The following is a 15,322-nucleotide window of genomic DNA, read 5'->3' on the forward strand; positions in this document are numbered from 1 at the left end:
TCGGAGTCTTTCTTAATTCTATAATACAGTGAAAATCAGCAGGCTAATTCTGTTTTGGTCGGAGTCATCACAAGCACATTGTTTGGTGATTAAAAGATTTATTATCTTCATTTTTAAACAGTCTGAAAATATAATTACACATGAATTAGCCAACATTCTATTGAAGCAAGGCTGAGAAATGTAATATAATTCAATATGGAAACAATGAGGTGACAAAACTCTGAGAGGGTCACTATGTACACAGTTTATATGTATAGAAAATCAAATGGCATTGACGTTTACATCATCTTCAATTTCAACATCATATGGCATCCGATGAGAGTAAATTACTGAATATTTCCAAATGACTCCCCCCAGAAAGGACCACATCTCATGACTGATACCCTTCTACAACCATCACATCCAACGTGAATTCTTAACAGATATCCAGCTTTGTTGTGAGATCCGGTTACTACAAATATCAAGAGATCAGATTCATGCTTAGCTCAGATTTGATGCGTCTTCGTAGTTCTACCAGAAAGGTTCCACAGGGATATGCATTTGTAACCTGGAACTGATGAAAACATGAGGAACGTTTAGACCGGGGTGCCCAAACCTTTTTCTTTGGAGGGCAAAAACTGGAACTAAACGGTGGGCCCTGGGCTGCAAGCTAACACATATTTTGTTAAAATGCTTTTTGTCTCTATCTCTGCATCTTCATATTTTTCTTACTTTACTTGAGCCAAACTGACATCCTGCCGGAATTGTCACATTGCTGCCTGTTCAAATTATTATTAAAAAAAAAAAAGAATAAATTAAATATTACGAAAAACAGCTTTAACACTGATTTACAGTATAGGTTAAAAATAGGCTTGTTATTATTATTACCATTCTTATTATCATTTTTAATTTGGGCAGCTCTGGTTGAAAACATTCTTCAGACAATGGATATTTTGAATAAAAATAGTGATACAATTAAAAAAAAAAGAAAAAGATCTTGCATTCATTTCATTCAGCCTAAATGTCTGTGTTGAGTTACAGTACAGTTCAAGTTAATGGTGATCAGAAGATTAACCAAAGACATCAGGTTGTGTGTGGAATCAAAATGGATTATCCTTTCAATGACATGGCCAGTTCAGACAGAGAAAACAGTCTGTAAGCTGAGCTGCTCATCAAAGATTCATCCTCCGGGTTTGTGGGATGGCGGCTAACTAGACCAGTTCGACGTTCAGGTTGTGTTGATGATGAGATGTCCTGTGTCTCGTTAAAAAAAGGCCATACACCCTGCTGGCCCTGGGCCAAATATATGATTCCTCACCACGTACCTGATACACATTATCCAACATGCATGCGTCTCACATTCATGATCACGAAAGCTTAACACGTATAGAAAAATGAATTACGAACATTGCAGCTTTTTCTTTTTTCCAGTGTTAATAAAATTAAATGTTCTAATCTTGACATCAATTAAGATATATATATATATATATATGTTTTTATATATTTATATATGTCCATAATCCAATCCATAGAGAATTGAAAATAAGTTTATCTAAAGAAACAGATTAGTTTGAATGGTTTTTTTTCTTACAAGAATTAAAGTGTGGCAGTAAAATGAAACCTCTATGAGCTTGGTGCAACAACAACAAAAAAAAAAAATCTCATGACTACATCTATAACCTGATGCTCTCTACATATGGAATGCATTAGCTGCTTCAGTGCAGTAAGTCGTTGCTGAGTACATTAATGCCACACTTATTTATCACTGCGAACTACTTTACCAACATCATGGTGAGTGCGGCTAGTAAAGGGAAACATGCATGCAATGACAGCCCTTTATCCCACCGTGGCAAACATGCTAGCAGCCCCTCCAGTGATCACATGTATGAGTGATTCTATATGGAATCGCCTCTGTTGATTTGCAGGAAAGCAAGTAGGTGCAGATAATGTAATTAAGGACACGTGCAGTCATAGAAAAGGTCTTAAGTGAGGACAATCGGTGCATGTCACAGCTAGTGTTACTGCTAAAAGACCAAGTGTCCATGAGACCTTAGTGGGGGTGGGGGGGGGGAGGGTCACCCAGGCTGCTGGTGTGGAAGAGACGAGCTGGTCCCTGCTGCACAGAGTACATTGCACAGCAGAGGAGCAAGGGCGGGGTACGTGTTCAGCGAAGGCCTTGGAGGGGATGGATGGGAAACGCTGAAGGCAGAGGAGGGAGAGTCGGCCCGGGTCACTGTTTGGCTATATCCCCTTTCTTCAGGATGATCTGTCGCTGCCAGGGCGCCAGCTTGGTCTCGTCGTAGCCCAGGGTCCGTAGTCGCTCTAGCTCCGTCTTCTCCTCTATCTCCTTCGCCTGTTTGGCCTGCTCCTCTGCTTTTCTAAAGAAATTCAAGGAGAACGTTAAAACATTATTTAAGGAATTTTTACATACTATTAGCTTTAACAGACTTGGTAACAGGCCATCCAAATCACCAAAGTCCCACAAAACACTGGCTTAACCTATAAAATAAAAAATAAAAAATATACACCCGCTCTTGAGAAAAGTATTTTAAAGCCTAAACCTCTTTGACAAAGGATCTTTAGCTAAGTTAACCTAATATTGCTGCATTATTATCCTGAAAACTGAGCAGTTCAGTCACTAAGTGTCACTGAGAGATCGCGGAGGGAGGGGGCGGGGAAGATAAAACCCGTCCCATTACGTCACTCTAATGTGATTGGTTCTTCAGCTCACGTGGGAAACGCCGCGACTGGTTTAGGGTTTGAAGTGTTCGAAATGATTATTTTGGCTAGTTTGCGGCCGCAGGTTCGACAGAAACACGGACATTTTGCTTTACAGACACGGCGGTTGTTTGAGAGTCAGAAACACTTCTACCTGCGACGTCTCCCGCAGAAAAAGCTCCATTATGTCCCGCAAGGACAGGTGAGTGTGCGGGTGTCGAGTAGCTCACGTAGAAAATGACACAAGTCCTCGCGGGTGTCTTCCTCTAATAACACGGATTTATGGCACTAGTTGTCCTCTTGTTTAATTTAACTTGCCAGTAGCAGTAGCTGGAGACCGTCTCAAAATTCTTGACAATAACTACATTTGAATACAATTAAATGGAGTTAAATGAAAGAGGTCACAATCCTCCAAGTGGCGATAGTCACAGCAGGCTGCTGGACGGTGTAGACGCAGGTGTAATTGATCAAATTAATTAAGGGCTCCATCCTATTTAGCGCGCCACAGCCACCCAGTGAGGCATGGCCAGTACCAGAGCACTGGCAAACCTACACCACCTACTATGATCATTATAAATGTAAGATGTATTAACTGATAGTATAAAAGATAGTATAATGGCAAATATTTTTTAAATGTATTATAAAAAAAAAACACCACAAAGTAATGTGTCTTAATTACATTTACATTTCATATGACATTAAATGATGTAATATTACAAAAAGAACTACTAACAGTTTGTCCGGATTGGCTATAAAAAGTGTGAAGATTTGAATTTGCAATTTCCTTTTTTTTTTTTTTTTTTTAGCAGTATTGATACTATGCTTAAATTGTATCTTTATTAATTTATACCTACATCAAAAGAATTGGCTAGGCTATATACAGAAATGAAATTTAGAAATATATCTGCAAAAAACAACAAATAAAAATTATACCTGTGTTTTACCAATGAACAACAATCTTCTTTGTGTTCTGTCTTTTTTACATTGGATTTTAAAATGTATAATTTATAATAAAATATCCATGTGAATGAAGCCTTTTGCTTTTTCTCCTCAGGTAATGTTCTTTTTTATGACCATTAATAGGCTTGCAATTTCACCTATTCTGCCACAAAATATAGTGACCCTCAAATTTTATTTTATTTTATATTCTTTATGGCACTGAACTATGCCAGTTGTCACTCTGCTGCTTCATAGATGCTACGAAGCTGTAAAAATATAAGTTATTCTTTGCGGTCTACATCTAATAATACGTATGCTTCCTCAGTCTACGTTGACATAATTTTGCTTTTATGAATGGAGGGGGAGCCACTGGGACCTGAGGAGTGGTCCTCTTAACATGATCACATATTTCAGTAAATTCAACATTACGATACGTAGAAAAGCAAAGTGTTCTTACCTCTTTTGTTCCCTGTCACATCAGGAGGGCATAAGCACAAGGGAAGAAGGTGTAAATACCTTAAACGGCATTAACAGTTATTGTGTAACAAAAATTAAACCAGATATACACTCATAAGTCACACCCCAAATGAGTAACGTCCTATTAATATAGCAAGATCTAAATCTCTGAAACTGAAAAATAAAATCTTCTTAATGCCAAACAACCATAATCCTTCAATAAATATCATCTCCAGTTTACCATAATATTGCCATACTATGTAATACACATTTAAAATTGCAAAAATGTGTGGCAGGCCTTTGTCATTTAAAAGATATTTAGAACTGGAGCTTTCAGTTATCATTAATGAGTATTTATCATATACTTGACCTGACAGTATGAACTCTCCATGAGTGGCCACTCTTTTGGGTCTTTTTTTTTTGTGAGTAAATTAATGAATTGGTCTTTTAATAAATATGATGGCTGATAAAAAGGTCACAGCAGAACTGCATAAACGGTTTAAAGATGGATTATAAAACGGATCAATTCAGTGCAGATTGGATCCAAGTAGCCAGGCTTGTTGTCCACCAACATTCAGCTTTGTGTCCATGGATCCACTCTTATCTGCAGTAAATCTGACATAGTGACTGCTGGGTACTGTTTGAATGTCCCAGCTTTTACCATCTGAATCTCCAGATTATTGGTTTTCTCCAGCATCATCCCCACATCTACTTTTGGATGAGTGACCATTATTCTGCTAGGAAAAAAAAAAAACTGCAAGACCTGTATCCTTTTCATCCTGTGGTTTTATCATTTTTTCAGCTGTCGGTGAAATGGAATCCAACTGTTCAAGTCCAGACTGTGGACACTAATAGCTTTTCTCAAGCTTACAGTCCCCAACCCAGTCATTATTATTTGAAAGAACATCTTGCTGAAGACGCCCAAAACAAAAACACACAAAAGTCATGTTCACACCAACAGTTTTGGTGGAGTCGAATCAAAATTGCATTTTTCATTTGGTCCAGTTTGTTTTCACTCTGCCACTTTGTGTATCACTCAGCGTACACAAATATCACATGATCAGAGTAGAAATCAGAAAACCAAACCAAGAGACTGCATGTTTGCGCTAGAGTTTGGAAGAGTTCTTACAGCAATTCAGATGTACCTGACTGACTGGTGTGAAAGTAACCCAACACACACAAACACACACGCAGATCCATCTTCTCAAACATGGTCTAATAATACTACATAAGCTTAGACAGAGAAATGCAGAGGAAGACGGCTTTGTTATTCACCTCTCTTCGTCCATTTTTTTCTTCATCATGTCTCTTCTCCAGGCTGGCATCGACGCCAGGCGCGCTGCCTCCTCCTCAGCCTGTAGAGGGGTAGAGGGGTCAGGGGCAAACATGGGGGCCCATGCTGTCAGTTAGTGGTTGTGACACCAGCCCAACTGTCCTGCTTTTCACCGTCAAATCAATTTTAAGTGGAAATACTTTCAAACAAGAATACATTTTTAGCAACCTAAGGAATGGAACGCTGAAGAACACCAGCCTCTTGGCCTCTCTCACAACCTTTACAGTGGAGTGCACCCACATGAGCGGATGGACAGTTAAATGATAACCGAACCTGTAACTCGACAGTCGTGCAAACGCAGCAGGCTATGACACCTGTAACAGTGTGCAGTTCCTTCAGTAAATAATGTTGCCAAATAAAACAGATTGAATTTTGTTACACATTTAGTTATTATAAACAAGAAGTGCTGTATTTATAAAAGCCAAGTCAAGACCTTACTAAAGCCATCCAGTTTTCCGTGTTGCACAAGGGTGTTTCTTTTTTCTAACTTAATTTGTGATAATGAAATTTTGGATTACAGCACGAGTGTCCCGTTGTTATGCCTTACAAGACTAACTTGTAAAACAAAGCAGGAGCCCGTTGTTGTCATAATGAAACCGGACTCAATTGGAGTTTCTAGATTCATGGCAGATTGGAAAGATGAGCAGCTGCATAGAAGAGTAAACTGCAAGGAGAGACGAGTCAGTGGTATCTGTTCAAACACATTCTCAAATGACCTGTATGGACAACAGACAAGACCAAACAATGTTTACAGCATACTGGCTACACTGATGTATGTACTTCTGTAAGCAAACAGACATCGTAATGAGTGCTCTTCTCCTGTTTCTTTCAAACTAAGTAAAGCTTTTGAAATGTATAGTAAATCGATCCTTTTCTGTCTCTCTCAGGCTGTAACTGGAGGTGGAGCAAGAAAGAGGGTAGCCATCTTGGATTGTCATTTTGACCTGACAAGATACATTACCTCGATACATTGAACTTGCCTAAGTCTTTCACTTGCCCTAGCAAACATGAATCCAGGTAAGCCTGCTATATTATGAATTTTTAATGATTCCCATGGGAATTAAACAACAGTGGGCAAAAAAAAAACAAAAAACCCTCAATCCTAAATTACCTGATAGATTTACCAAGTGATCAACAGTGAAGGTTGTTTTACCACTGGGACGAGGCTAGTTGCTGTTCATCTGTGTTCATACATGAGGAATGCTGTGCTCAAGTCAAATGTCTTTGATGGGTAATTGTGCTGACCAGAGAGACACAAATTGGCAAATTGAGTTGTAAACACTTGTAAAAGTAACAACCTAGTAATGATTCACAGCTGCAGAGGCAAACGGGAAGGTTTGAAGCAATCGTGCATGTCCCCATTGAAAGGTTCATACAGGCCAGAGGCAATGAATCAAGAACTACATGTGCTCAAAAGATTGATTCTGGCTTGGCTTTTTCTATCATCATATTTTTGTCAAGTGGTTAAAGGGGTTTTTGAGTTTTGTCCCTTTTTTTTTTTTTTTTTAATACAGCTTGTTAGTATTGTATCAATAGACAACAGCCTACAGTTAGCTTATTAGCATTCATAATGGTATGCTTAAAGTGGTAAGTGTTTGAATTATACATGTCCCCTTGACATGAATTAAAATATGCTTTTTTTGAAGTGGATATATTTAGATAAGATCACAGTATTTTATGAATCTAGAAATAGTGCTGTGCATTACTGAATATGGTACATGAAAGCAGTGTATGACACGGCTCATATAATGTGTGTTGTATAATATGAAAAATGAGGAAAGGAACATCACAAACAACAGTATGTGCTACTACAGTGTTGATGAAGAGACCAAAGTCATGTAACCTTACAACAGAAACATGAAAGCTAATATACTGAGGGGCAAATGCTGCTGTTACTTATGGAAATGATAGTCTTGGACTGTAAATTCATGCTTAACAGCATCATCCTCGCATACTCTCTTGTTTATATTCAGTACATCTGACACAGTTATTGTATATGAATACAAATCTTGACATATATTTGCCTTGTAGTTTATCAGCAGACAAACTTCTCTTTTGGGCTGTGAGTCGATGAAGATTCACTGTAACCTCCTTATGGCTTCTGTAAGCCACAGATAGCATGACAGCGGGTGGTGCTAAGAGGGTTATTCCAAGGTAATCTTGATGCAGGTGAAGACACTATGAGAATAGTGTGGTTCCTCACAGCATTGCATCACAGGATTACACATTTAAGAACTCAGTGACAGTGGAGCTTTCATGGTACACACTGTATTTCAGTGCGAGTATTTAGCATATGTATAAGTCCTTGTTGTAGAATGAATTATAAAGAGTTCTAGAAATCCCATAATCACAAAATGTCGTCAAACTTTATTTCTAAGAGCAACGTAGAAACCAAATAATAAAGAACACAGATTAAAATTATGGAAAGTTTAAGTCAGTCTCCCCAAAACACTCACATTATTATAAATACATAGTTTAAAAATGCAGAACAACTTCCTGTAGTAGTAACAAATCCTAAATTTGATACTTTAAGATGTGATGGAGTTCTGTTTCATTCAAGAAAAATAAACAAAATCCAAGCCTCTTTTCCAGGCCTAACATCTTCTATACCTGCTAATCTATGCATAAAGGCACACAGCATATGTTATTCTGAGTTCAGAGACTTAAAAGCAAAATTGTGAAACCACTAACTTTAAAATTTCCAAAGCTACTGTAGACCCAGTTCTTTTTCTTTCTCCTTGTCATTGAGTTCCAGCAGACAAACAAAACATTACCGTTTAGTGCCCTTACAGGGTTTGTATAATGCAAGTTTAAGAGTGATTAAACCACCACTGTTTACTCTTCATAACTCAGTATTAGTTGTTCAACAGTGAGGTGAATCCCTTGCCTTTCTTAGACAGTATCAGCATGGATACGTCAATAAGAGTTGCAATCTGCTGTATCGTAGTGCAATCACGGTGTACAGATTTGTATATCCCTCATTACATTTAGTAACTAAACAAACACACTTCTGGCAAAGTTTGTCTTTTAACAACTTTTCACAGAAATCATGTACCGTGGCAATTAACCCTCCTGGATTTACATTAGATAAAACTCATCGTTCAACATGGTTGTGGTAAATTTGTGTGTCTTTCAACATCACAGGCTTTCCTTCATCCACTTAGGCAAAGGCAAGCAGGGAAGTCGGTACAGCTAAGTGGATGCTCTTTGCTTTGCTGTGGTTAAGTCCCTCATGTGACGTGGCCTCAAGTTTAACACACCAGATTAGTTTCCTCTCTTGTGTGCAGCCTAGTTTTTCTGATTATGCTCTTCGTGTATTTTTCTCTGCTGGAGTTGGTGGATAAGGTTTTAAACTGACCCGTAGTCACATTAGATATCAAAAAGCTCAGCTTCCTTTTCTTTCCAGAATGCAAAGCTTCGATCAATGTATCTGATGATCTCCTCATTGCTGAACTCTTTGAGTTCATAGATGACTTTAATTGAATCTTCAGTTGGTTCATTTGTAGGTAGCGGTTCATTGATGTGAGGTTCCTCTATGATTTTAACAGTGCTGGGTAAAGAATCCTCAGCTGGAACTTGTCCTGAACTTTCTGTTATGTACTCCAGTGTCTCTGCTTTTGCTGCTGAATCAGTTTGCTGCTCAATTTTAGTCTCCAAGCTCTTCACACCATCAAGCTTTGAACTCGACCCATTCACAACCACTGACTCATTAATGGATATTTTCTCTGTGGCTTGTAGATCCCCGCAAACATTGTCACACGAGTCTTGCAGGATTCTCTGCTCCATACACTGACTGTCAGATACAACATTCAGGGCTGGTGGAGGTGCTGATGATAGGGGAACATCTAATTGTGAAGTTGTTGAAACAAATTGTGAATAAGGGTCAGGTGGAATAGATTGTGCACCTGGAGCTGGGTGGGTAGGTGGTGGAGGAGGTGGAGGATGAGAGGGTGGTGGAGGAGGAAGTAACTCTTGTAAAGGTAGGACGGACATGTCGGGAGACATGGAACGTAGAGAAGCTGTCATTACACCTCCCCCATCGTCAGAGTCTCCAAAATACTTGAACTTAATGTCTTCAAAACCATCCACCCAGTCTCTCTTTCCTCGCTCGATTTCCTCCATCACCTCCTTGTGAAATTGCCTTATGACCTCCCACTTATGCCTTCCAAGGCGATCAAACATCTCATAGCACAAGAGGTGGCGGAATTTGCGTTCATTGCGAGATATGTTCATTTCCAGCAGCTGGAAGTATCCAAGCATGAAAAGGTCAAGGGTTAGGCTTTCATATTTGACAGGTGATCCATTGATGTGTGGCAAGAAGTGCTCTGGCCAGTAGATCATTTGGGCACGACTCAACCTGCGAATCTGGCGTGTGGGCACTTGACTCATTATTGTCCTCCAGTGGCCAATCAGTTTCCCCACCACTTGCTTTGACTTCATAAAAAGAAGGAGTTTATCATCTTCACTCTGCATCTCTGAACCAATTTGTTCACTAAATTGATTATAGTCCTCACTGCTGACAACTAAATGATTTCCTCTTCCTCCAGTATATTTAGTCCGGTAGGATTCTGAGATTGTAAACTTCCGCCAGTGTTCAAGGAAGAGGAATACAATCCTCTCTTTCCTCATTTCAATGCATTCTTGGACATAGCTTAGATCAGTCTGCACCTCCAAACTTCTTGTTAAATGATCATTATTTAAAATGGGATCTGTAGAAAGTACCTGGTTGAACTGCTCAATGTTGGTTGGAGCCATTATCTCAGTGGGCGTGTACGTCTGAGGAGCATGAGATGCGACGATAACTGGCTCCTCAACACACATTAAGGCAGATTCCTCGACTGAAGGTAAATCACCATTAATGAGGGACTGAGCAGGACAAGCAGCGTTGTCCTCACAAACCGTCTCTGGAAGACTACTAGACTCACTTACCACAGGGAGTGACCGCTTGCGTTTGTACACCCTATTTGATTTGCTGTCTGCAGACTGAGACTGATTCTGAATTTCATAATTGGCCTTTAGATTCTTCACTGAAACTCCACACTGCTTTATCTCCTTCTCCACCTCCTCTCTTGTTGAGAAGGACTGAGATCGACCAATGAATCCAGTGCCGGGATCAGACTGGGTCACACTCCCATCCCTTATATCTTTTTGTAAATATCCAGGATATATCAGATCCAAAATGTCTATCTCTTTACCTCCCAGGGTGGCAAGAAGGATAGCCATACTCTTAAGAAGGGTAGAAATCTTGCTGCACCAGGCTGGAAGATCCTCAGCTTGTCCATGGACCTGCTTTGGATTAACTGAGAAATGTCCTTGCGTTAGGGCAGCAGAAACTGGTAGAAGCTGGTGAAGCTCCTGCTCCAGTTCCTCCAGTTCCTTCTCAACTTCTGAGACCTTATGCATCACCTGCAGGTTCTCAATTTGCTTCTCTATGCGGTTCAGATCACCCTCTGTCATCAGTTCCCCAAATGGGCCCAAAATGGCATTGTGGACATGGGAGTAGTGCCATTCCTGAGGCTGGTAGTGCCCATTAGCCGAAAACTAAATCAGAAGTCAGGGGAGACCAAAAGACAAGAAAAAAAGGAAGGGGGGAGGGATTCCTTCAGCTCGGAGTTCCATGTGTGAACACATGCTTCAGTGCAAATCCTTCTTGACACAAAGGTTTACATGGATTTAGTGGTGCAATGGCACTGCCTCATTACAAACATCACACTTAAATTTTGGGTCAAAAGAGAAAAATCCTTCACTCTTTTTGAATCAATAGGCAAACTGCATATTCATTTATATCAAAATGAAAGTGTTACAGGTTTATGTGTCTACATCAGCACTAATTGGGGACTCAACAATACAGGTCTTTCATATCTGTATCTACTTAATCCCAGTCCTTTTTCATTAATCCATTTGTTATGTTCTAGATTAGTTAAAAGTGTAAGATGAGAATACTACATGTGCTGCCAATGTTGCATCACTGTTTGGCCCTGTCATCAGTGCTACAGGCCACACTTCAGTCGATACCCAACAGTGACACTAAACCACACTGGCTGATGGTGCGACAGAGTTGAACGTGTCAACTCAGAGAGAGTGATAAAGTGTTTTTCTGAGGTGAAGTGGTGTGGAGTTACTCTTCACTAGATGATCGCCATGAAACAACCCCCTTCCCCCAAGCAAAGTGCATAAGGTTTTCTTTTATCCACACTTTTTTCATTCATAGTATTTAGCAAATGCAGTAATTTTAAGTATTCTTATTAGGGGTTTGGTTTTATTAATGGTTGTCTTGTAGTGTGACTGGGCCCGGCATCACACCACTGAATCAGCATGTAACACCTTGAAACAACAAACCCCATCATCAAACACCAGACCACACTGAGAATCATTTGTCAAGTGTGTTAATGCTGTGATGAGCAATGTTGCCAAGTATTCACTCCACTGCAATCCAAAGGATCTGTTACTGTTAACAAACTGTAAATATGAAAAGTACACATGCGTCAAAGATGTCAAAATAAACACAGAAACCCAAACCCACTTCGTGCAATTGAATAATAATGATTACAATATTTATTTTTCAGAATGTATCATTAAAATTAATACACTATTAGGGCTCGAGCACGCACTAGTGTAAGGGATTTTTTTTTTATCGTCTTCTTTTGAGTTTATGTTACACCTTTAGGCGTAACATCTAGTTTGACAAGAAATAAGCAAAAAACTTTGTTTGAGCTGCACTGAACTGTATAAATGTGAAAGCAAATGCAGCTGCAACCCTGAATAGCAATGAGTGATCAGTTAGTCACGTTGAATCAATCACATATTGCATCATTGATGGCTCTATATCTCAGTACCCACATTTTCCACACACACTGTGGTCGCTACACTCAGAGGTAAATGTAATTGATTGTAAAGATAAATTATTTTGAAACACAGCAGTCCAGTGTACTTAACCTCGTGGGAATATTTCTGGCCGTAGTGTTTGGTCTCCAGATAATTATGGGGCAGGTAAAGGCAATAAAACTGCAAAAACTCAAAAAGCCTTTATGGCATAGTATAGATGATATATGACCACAAACATTGGATGTTCCACGCTCAACTAGCTGTTTGAGTCTTAAGGGAAGAGCACAACTTGTCATGCAGGCACACAAAAATAAACACGACAAATCACGAAAATTTATGCTTGAAGTCCAGCAGCTATCCCATTTGTGTTGTTGTTATTGTGGTGAGCAAAACACTCCAAGCTTTTCAAATTGACACAACCACAAATGAGATGGCAAACACACCATAAGACATGACAAAACTTTTGTGACTTTCTACAGTCTGGCAATTTCCTTCCTACCTTGCGTTTGTGGTCCTCCTCCTCTTGCATCTTGACCTGGAGCTTCCGCACCATCACCTGCCTTTTCCATTCAGGAATGGCTTTTCCCTGTTCATCATGCGTGGGCACCAGCGCCTCCACATCTGTGAGGCTCGTCTTTCGCCCTGAGTCCGCCCCTCCTATTCCACCACCACTGTTCCCATTGATCACAGTGTTGGAGGACAGTTGCTCAAAGCTTGCAGATGCCGACATGGTCCTGCCCGATCCGGAGCCAGTCGGGCTGGGGCTGGGGCTCGGTGTTGTGGGTGGGGAGGTGACAGATGTATTAGATGGTGGTGGGGATGATGGCTTGGCTGGTGGGCTACTGGTGCGGGTCTCTGGTGGCGATGTGGTGTTTCCCTGGAGGATGGACGAGAAAAATGGGGTTAAATAAAATGGATGAATGGTGTTTTCAACCCAGGAAACTCTTTTCAACCAATGTAGAAAGGTATTCCCTGCCTAACTTAAGTTTAGTTTATACTTTTTAAGAATGTGTCAATCCATATTTAAGGAGACCAAGGTCATGGTTCCACAGTTCTTTTTTGACCCTCAAAGACAAATGATAATGTAGCTCCATTTACCTCAAAAGATTGTGTATCTGAAAAAAGAGAGGCAAACCAAGGTTTCATTCTGAGATTTTCTTCACAATGAAGTTGGACAATTTAAAAAAAAAATGAGGATCTGAACATTGAATTTTGTTCTTAAAAAAAAAAAAAAACTCACTATATGAACTAGAAGTACTGCTTTGTGGTTGAATGACTTCATGATGCATACGAGCTGGAGGCAACCTTAAACTTTGACTGCCAAAATCTTCACCTCATTTTTGTGTCCCAGAGGAAGTTTGTGCCAAATTTGACTCCATCCAGGCTTTCCTGAGATATCACATCAACGGGAACGGAAAAGCCGGACAACGCCCCCCCCCCCCCCCCCCCCAAAAAGCCTTCAGCTGAGGGCTATCATTGGCACCACTTTGCACAGTTGCCAAACTCATGAAAACCTAGCAATCACAAATTTCTGAGCCTTGAGGTCAAGAAGACATCAATACTTGTCTTATTTTAAACTGTTTTAAGTCTGATGCACAGAGATGAGAAGCCTCAAAAGCGTTTTCCTAGGCAATAATGATGGTTTGGCATCTTAATTGGAAACATCTAACTCTGCGTAGGCCCTGTTAACTGTTAAATAAATGTAGAGTTCGCAATGTGGGGAGACCGTGGACCTACATTGCTGCCTGAAGGTCCACTGTTGGAAAAGACGGTGGTGTAGCCTTTGCTGTGAGGTGTGGGCTTGAGGCTTTTCCCTGCTTTGATCTCTGCCAGCAGCTCTGAGTTGTCACCAGTTGGGGACATCATGTTGAAAGATTTTGTGCCTGCAGACAAAAGGACGGAGCAGAAAAGTGAAACTGTGTTGAAAGAAAGACGGAATAGAGGGAGGAAGAAAAAGAGAGAGTGACAGAGATACTCTGAAGAACAGGAGAGCAAGAGAGGGGTTGGGTGGCATTTGAATATTTCATCTGACCAGGCAGGTAACAATGCTGCTGACCTGTTGTACAGTGATGGTGGTTCATTACGGTTACTGCGCCACTGCTTTCCATGGATATCTTTCAGATTTGCTTGCATTTGCCTTTATACCTCTTAAGGTTAAAAGACGTAGATATTAAATACATATTGAAACCACATTGTACACCAGTGAGAACTCGCGTCATGTATTGCATTAGCAGGGAGCCAGGTTGAGAAACTAAATGATTTCACTCGTGAACCCAAAGAGAGAAGGCACTCAACCTCTTTTCCCTGTTCCACCTGATGTTAATGCTAAGCAGCTGAACTTTAAGTGTGAAAAAAAAATCCAGGCCTATGGTAAAATGTATGTATTCAGGTTCATGGACCCTAATCTGCTTATAGTGAACAATGCAGCAACTTCAGCTTCGACCTATATTGGTAATGCCGTTACAAAGGGACATTTTTACTTGTTAAAGATGGACAAAAGATACTTAAGAGTGATTTTTTTTCTTTGGGTACTTATTTATACATGGATACATTTAACTAAAACAATAACCATTGAAAATGAATAATCAACTGTATATACATATTTATAAAATAATCTCAGGTCAATGAGAAGGCTTAAAATATTAAAAAGTCACTCGTATTTCAACACATTGTAAGCCAGAAAATGTTCAAAATAAACATTAAGTATTGTTCAACTGTACATCAGCAAAACGTATTTCCATTGCAAACATTTCATCCCAAGTACAGCAAAAACTTCCTCACCTGTTGTCGTGAAAGTAAACAAATTGAAAATTCTCAGTTCCTCATTTTGAAAACAAATAATCCTCTGGTAAAAATGTTCCCTGCTGAGGTGACCACAAAGGTCTAGCTGGACACAAAGCCGTGCTAGCCTGCCACCCCTCCTTGCCCTCCCTTGCTCTCCCCCGCTCTCAGTCTCTCTCTCAGGGAGGAGAGAGCCGCTTCCTATTAAAGACCCATCATCACAGTTGGGGGAAATCTAAAGGAATCACCAGTAACTGAAAGTGACAGCGAGCCATTGGCAAGCTGGCAAGG

General features: G+C 40.0%; 2 protein-coding genes and 1 long non-coding RNA gene across 10 annotated transcripts in view; 1 reads left to right on the forward strand and 2 right to left on the reverse strand.

Moving 5' to 3' along the window:
- Positions 1–84: 84 nt before the first annotated feature.
- The window catches only part of espn (espin), a 38,319-nt gene continuing 23,081 nt past the window's right edge, over positions 85–15,322 (reverse strand). For all 4 annotated transcript variants that reach the window (XM_086214380.1, XM_086214383.1, XM_086214382.1 and 1 more), the window contains 5 exons: positions 13,988–14,133; positions 12,750–13,127; positions 5,368–5,447; positions 4,094–4,114; positions 85–2,357 (listed from right to left, as the gene is read on the reverse strand). In XM_086214380.1, the coding sequence (XP_086070506.1) occupies positions 2,210–2,357; positions 4,094–4,114; positions 5,368–5,447; positions 12,750–13,127; positions 13,988–14,133 (773 nt within the window). In that variant the 3' untranslated portion in view covers positions 85–2,209. The remainder of the gene's footprint in view (positions 2,358–4,093; positions 4,115–5,367; positions 5,448–12,749; positions 13,128–13,987; positions 14,134–15,322) is intronic.
- The window catches only part of LOC147256431 (uncharacterized), a 48,075-nt gene continuing 35,461 nt past the window's right edge, over positions 2,709–15,322 (forward strand). For 2 of the 5 annotated variants that reach the window (XR_015117924.1, XR_015117925.1), the window contains exons 1-2: positions 2,710–2,899; positions 6,313–6,442. This is a non-coding gene — a long non-coding RNA (uncharacterized LOC147256431). Of the gene's footprint in view, positions 2,900–6,312; positions 6,443–15,322 lie in introns of all 5 variants that reach the window. The other 3 variants (XR_015117923.1, XR_015117922.1, XR_015117921.1) reach the window with 3 other exon arrangements.
- LOC147256432 (espin-like protein) lies at positions 5,462–12,741 on the reverse strand. The gene has a single exon (XM_086214384.1). It carries the CDS (start codon positions 10,880–10,882, stop codon positions 8,795–8,797), a length of 2,088 nt encoding a protein of 695 aa, XP_086070510.1. The 5' UTR covers positions 10,883–12,741; the 3' UTR covers positions 5,462–8,794.

Source organism: Aulostomus chinensis, chromosome 9, assembly GCF_037954235.1.
Source record: "Aulostomus chinensis isolate RoL2024-O1b breed Wild chromosome 9, RoL_Achi_v1.0, whole genome shotgun sequence".
In the NCBI taxonomy this organism is placed as follows: Eukaryota; Metazoa; Chordata; class Actinopteri; order Syngnathiformes; family Aulostomidae; genus Aulostomus; species Aulostomus chinensis.

What these genes read in the sequence shown, in the direction of transcription:
- LOC147256432 (XM_086214384.1), bottom strand. Translation starts at nt 10,882, where the DNA reads ATGACAGAGGGTGATCTGAACCGCATAGAGAAGCAAATTGAGAACCTG.